Genomic DNA, 6,101 nt, shown 5'->3' on the forward strand with positions numbered 1-6,101 from the left:
ACTCAAGGACCATGTTCTCACTCAGATATGGAGGCTATTAGACCAACTCTTGTGGCCACTCATGAACTCAGGGAATATGTCCTCACTCAGATATGGAGGCTACAGACCAACTCTTATGGCCATTCATGAACTCAAGGAATATGTTCTCACTCAGATATGGAGGCTACAGACCAACTCTTATGGCCATTCATGAACTCAAGGACCATGTTCTCACTCAGATATGGAGGCTACAGACCAACTCTTATGGCCATTCGTGAACTCAGGGAATATGTCCTCACAGGCCCTTCCTGAGGAGTCTCCTGGACAGTGACTTTCAGACAACACAACCAAAGGACCAGAAAAAATGCTGACCTAAGAACTGTGGCGAGGACTAAATAGGCCCCATCTCACCCCAAGAATAAATCTGCTTGACTACCCCATTAAAATATCACTCCATGCTGTCATCTGCCTCCTTACCCTGCCTTAGTTTCCCCTTTTTGCAACATCACTACTTGAAATTGTTAGAAACATTGCTGTATTCCCAGAGCCTAAACAATGCTAAGCGTATTCCAGAGACTCTTTTTTTCATTGTTTTTTCTTTCCTCACCTCTGACTGGACTTCAAAGTTCCTGTCTCTTAATGTAGATTCTTTCTTCTGCTTGATCCATTCTGCTGTTGAGGCTCTCTCTTGCATTTTTCATTTCACTCATCGTATCCTTCAGCTCCAGAATTGGTTTAGGTTGTGATTTCTATCTCCTTGGTAAACGTCTCATTTTGTTCATGTGTTGTTTTTTTTCCTGATTTCATTTAATTGTCTTTCTGTGTTTTCTGGCAGCTCATTGAACTTCCTTAAAACAGCTACTTTGAACTCTCTGTTGGGTAAACTGCAGATCTCCATGTCTTTGGGGTCGGTTACCGGAAGATTACTGTGATCATTTGGTGGTGTCGTGTTCCCTAGACTGTTCATGTTCCTTGAAGTCTTGCGTTGCTGTCTTTGCGTTTGGAGTAGCGCAACCGCCTACAGCCTTTACTAACTCCCTTTGGGAGAGAAATGCCTTCGTCAGCCCTGCTGGGGATTCTGAGGCGTGCTCCACATTTCTTGCTCCTTCTTGTGGCAGAATTCTTAAGCTTGTGTGCTTTCTCTTAATCCTGCAGTGCACCAGGCCAAGTGCTGACAGCCTAGCCTCCTTTTCGTTTTTCCAAGATTGGTGCTACAGCTCAAGTTTGTGGTCTCGCTCTGGCCCACAGCTTTGGGCCAGCTTTCTGTGCCTGCTCACTGGCCATCTGCCAAAGTTCCCTCTCGCTGACATCAGGAGTGCACACAGGAAGCTGGCCACAGGGTGGACGTATGTGTGGGTGACGCACATGGAGTGCTAGGGTGCCCATGGGCCAGTTGGTGCCGACGATCTGCTCTCTCTCCATGGATTTGCCTTTTCTGTACACTTACGTACAAATGGAACCCTATGTCTTTTGCATCTGGCTTCCTTCACTTATGATTATTTTGGGATTCATTCAGGTCGTAGCATGTGTTAGCATTCTGCTCCTTTGTACTGCTGAGTAGTAGTACCTTGTCTGGATATACCACATTTTATCCATTCATCAGTTGATGGACAGTTGAGTTGTTTCCACTTTTTGGCTATCATGAATAATGAACCTAGGTGTGCAAGTCTTTGTGGCTATGTTTTCATTTCTCTTGGATAGATATCTAGCAGTGGAACTGTTGTGTCATATGCTAAGTGTATGTTTACCTTTTAAAATAAATAGCCAAGCTGTTTTCCTAATCGGCATTTTACATGCCATCAGTAACGTATGAGGTCTCATTTGTCCATGTCCTCTCCAACACTTAAGAGTGTGTTTAAGTTTTTTTAATTGGGCTGTTTGTCTCATTGAGACAAGCAAAAGAGAACTCACATAGTTCTTTATGTATCCTGGACACAAGTCATCCTTTATCTGATAGGTTTTGCAGATATTTTCTCCCAGTGTCTGACTTGTCTTTTTATTTTATAATAGTGTGTAAGGTAGTGATTTGCTTTGGCAGCGATGGCTGTGGGAACGCCACGAGCATATTGCTGAGTGCTTACTTGTACTAACACATCCAATGTGCGCACCCCCCTGTGAGGCTCCCCTGTTACAGGTGAGGAAGCCAGGGCACAGAGACGTTGACTTGCCAAGTCACACGGTGAGGAAACGCCAGAGCTGAGCCTTGAGTCTGACCCGTTTGGCTCAAGGCTGTGCTCTTACCGACTCCATCCACTGCTTCTTAGCAGAGGCTGTGCAAGACCTCTGACATGGTGCCCGGAAGTCTGGGACAGGGCCAGCAATCCCAGGAGGTTGGTCTCCATCAGTTACTACCACACCTCTCGATGCACAGCCTCTGCCACGCCTGGGCCAGCCATTGGTTATACTGGTATTCTAGAACCTAGGAGTTCACGTGGGAAGTGTGGCTGACGCATCCCTCAGTCCTTGTACAATCTGGCATTGGCATCAAGGCTCTTCCTATTGCTCTTGCACTCTGGGCCCTCCACGTGGCTCCTGGGGTGGGGGTGGGGGGTGGACAGTTCACAGAATCCTACCTTCCCGTACGTAGCACCTGTCCCCACACTCCTCCCCTCTCCCCGCCACCACACAGCAGAGTAGCCCATTACAGTAGACTATTATAGACACGGTCTAAAAATAACTGCTGTCCTGAAAGATGCCAGACCCTATTGCTATTAGAGAGCCACCCAAAGCATCATCTTCCCAGAATCAGCTATTTTAAACACATTCCACAGTGGGCATCTGTTGGCCTTAGCAGATGTGAAACAACTCCTTACCAGGTCAATAATTTTACCTACCTTCTGAGTCAAAATCCTCTTTTTAAAGGCAGTTTTCATTAAGAAAGTAATAAGGCAGGGGGCCGGCCTGGTGGCCAAGTGGTTAAGTTCGCGCGCTCTGCTGCGGCGGCCCAGGGTTCAGATCCTGGGTGTGGATGTGGCACTGCTCGTCAGGCCACGTTGAGGTGGCGTCCCACATCCCACAACTAGAAGGACATGCAACTAAGATATACAACTGTGTACAGGGGGGTTTGGGGAGATAAAGCAGAAAAAAAAAAGATTGGCAACAGTTGTTAGCCCAGATGCCAATCCTTGAAAAAAAAAAAAGAAAGTAATAAGACAGTGTATGCAAAAGCCGAGGTTTTTTTTCCCCCGAAACATGCAAAATGTAAAACTAAGGTTTTAGAAAGTACTTAAGCTATTTAGAAAAAAACTACAGGTACCAGGAGACTCAGAGGAGATGCTGACCGTCACAGCTACGGTCTAGTGACACCTGCCTCGTTGCACAGGGTCACTGAAGCGTTCTGCGGTCACCTTAACCCTCAGAGCCCATGAGGAGCACAGCAGCGCCCGCCTTCAGGGCATGAAGACACTCGGCCCAGCAGAGGAAGCGGCAGAGCTGGAATGTGAACGCAGACTCCAGAGTTACTGCAGGACTGCATTAATGCTCATTTTAATTAAACTTTCTTCCAGAAAAAAAAGCCAAAGATGAAGAAAAGGAAAAACTCAACACGTGGATCAGTAACACGTACATCTTCTTTGTGAACACTCTCTTTCCAGCACATAAATATCAGGAAACTCTCAACGAGAAAGTCAAGGAAAATAGATTATGTAATGCAGCCATGGCCAAACAGTGGAAAATTGAAAATGAGGAACTGGAGGCGAGGTAACTTTGTAAAACTTCTCAGCGCCTTCTCTCAGTTATCTTCCTTTCCTGTCTGCTGTAGCTGCCAGAATTTCAGGAGCAAATGCTTTCATTAAAAGCACACCACTTCCTGGGGCCGGCCCTGTGGTGTAGTGGTTAGGTTTGCACCCTCCGCTTTGGCGGCCCAGGGTTCGCAGGTTCAGATCCTGGGTGTGGACCTACGCACCGCTCATCAAGCCATGCTGTAGCGGCATCCCACATACAAAACAGAGGAAGATGGGCACGGACGTTAGCTCAGGGCCAGCCTTCCTCTTCAAATCCCAGCCCCACCGCTTAACACTTGGGTGACTTTGGGCAAGGTCTGTTACTGCGTGCCTCAGTTTCCTCATCTGTAAGGTGGAGATAATACCCTATAGGACTGTTGTGAGGATTAAGTGAGCTAACATTTGTAAAGCGTCTAAAACAACACCTGGCGTGTGGTGAGGACCCAGTAAATGCTGCATGCTTTTCTGGAACCACTGTCCAAGCTCAGTTCTATGCAGACATATTGGTCCAGAGGGCAAATGCCCGCCCTTTGTAAACCGCACCTCAAGCCTGTCGGTCTGTTGAAGAGGTCATTAAAGGAAAAGACTGTAAGAGCCAAAAGGCCACTTCCTAGCTGCTAAGTTAGCTACAGAGCACAGGGGTTCAAAGTCACTTTAGATATCTGGAAATTTCATCTTGGACTGCCCAGAGATGGCATCACTTTTTATTTCAGGCAAAGTGATGACAATTTACATTTTTGTTTACAAAAACTGTTGAAATCCAGATATGGAATATTTTACACCATAGACAGCATAAAAACTTGTTTTGAAATTTCAAAGGCCAAAAAGTGATACCTTTTCTGTTTGCTTCTCGCGTTAGGCTGAATAGCTTGAGAGAAGAAGAGGCCAAAAGACAAGACTTTGATGTCGACATCACTGTGATCAAGGAACCAATGGATGCCCCATCCTTGAATTTCACGCCGAGTGCCCCAAAAGACGACACAGTGGTGTCCCAAGCCAGCAAGTCCATCACAAGTAAGAAAAAGAAAAAGTAGAGGTTACTGGGTTCGTCAACGAGCCGCAAGGGCGAGCAGACGTAAAAAGTTTAGCCCTGAAGCACTGTAACAAATTTCCTGAGCAATAAAATTGCCTGCGTTTTACTTCCTGTCCTAGTGTTTTTGAAATACCACTACCCGGGCCCGCTGCCTTTCAGGTTCCTTCTATGGGTGCGTCACCGAACTGCCTGCATTTTGAAAACTGAGTTGAACGAAAAGAAACACTATTGATATTAAATGTGTATTCAGTATGTTTTTCAAAAAAATCAAATATAGGACTGGTGATGAAGTTTAGAATCTGATAAAGGCCATCTGCAAGGAGTGGGGCCGGTGGACGAAGTTATTTACACATTTCCTCCGGCCCCCTGCCCCCGAGCCTGGACCGCCTCCTGTGCCCCTGGTAACCACCCTGTGCCCAAATGCTACCTGTCCTTCACGGGCCACCTCACATATGGCTCCTTCCTACCGATTCCCACAGCACCGCAAACAGCATCACGTGGACACAAGGCCAAATGACAACCACGGGATGAGGAGCATGTGTGCAGTCGGGGCCTAAGTGAATACTTTAAGTCTCTGTTAGAAAAGGTGATAGCTAATAATCTGTGTTCAATTCAAGGGTAACCACCAAAAGCATAAAAACACAATCTATAGCTTCCAAACTAGCAGAAGGAGGGAAAGTACCATCCGACATAAAGCTGGGAAAAGGGAAAACAACAAAGGAAAAGGATGGAAAGAACACACACAAGATGGCGGGGCAAGTGCCAATGGACCGGTCCTCACCAGCGTAAAGGGTTAACTCCCCTCCTCCTCCCCCAACCCCTGCCCCCGAGATAATTCAACTGGATTTAAAAAAATCAAAATTCACTGTTACTCTTTACAAGGAAACATCTTAAAAGCAGAGAGAAAGGATGAAAATGAAGATATGGAAAAAGGACGAGAAAATCTAATCGAGATGACCGGAACAGCACGCCATATTAAAAACAGACAAAACAGAATTTAAAGCAAACACATGCATGATACAAATAAAAAGTATGATAAAAGGACCAACCACCAAAAAGATGCATTATTCACATGCATCTTCCGTAGCCGCCGTGCAAAGGCTGACAGAATGACAGGGGAGAAAACGACAATCACGATGGAAGAGCCAGAGCAGGAAGACAGACACGTAGTGAAGGCACAGATAATTGAAGCAACTAAACGAAAAAGCGTGAATGAACGCAGAGGCAGAACCCGAACGCAACGCAGAATGAACGCCGACAAGAGCAGACCACATTTCAGGTTGGAAAGTGCAGCAATTTCAAGTGACACATCAGAGACCATGAGCTAATCGCGCTGCAGTTAAGTCAGCAAGGAACACAGCCAGGCG

At 46.2% G+C, this 6,101-nt stretch overlaps 1 protein-coding gene across 3 annotated transcripts in view; it reads left to right on the top strand.

Annotated features, from left to right (window-relative positions):
* Positions 1–4,840, top strand: part of RSPH10B (radial spoke head 10 homolog B) — a 55,488-nt gene extending 50,648 nt beyond the window's left edge. For all 3 annotated transcript variants that reach the window (XM_008527534.2, XM_070566252.1, XM_070566253.1), the window contains 2 exons: positions 3,486–3,678; positions 4,561–4,840. In XM_008527534.2, coding sequence (XP_008525756.1) covers positions 3,486–3,678; positions 4,561–4,735 — 368 coding nt within the window. In that variant the 3' untranslated portion in view covers positions 4,736–4,840. The remainder of the gene's footprint in view (positions 1–3,485; positions 3,679–4,560) is intronic.
* The last annotated feature ends 1,261 nt before the right edge of the window (positions 4,841–6,101 follow it).

This window comes from Equus przewalskii, chromosome 12, assembly GCF_037783145.1.
Source record: "Equus przewalskii isolate Varuska chromosome 12, EquPr2, whole genome shotgun sequence".
NCBI classification, from domain to species: Eukaryota; Metazoa; Chordata; class Mammalia; order Perissodactyla; family Equidae; genus Equus; species Equus przewalskii.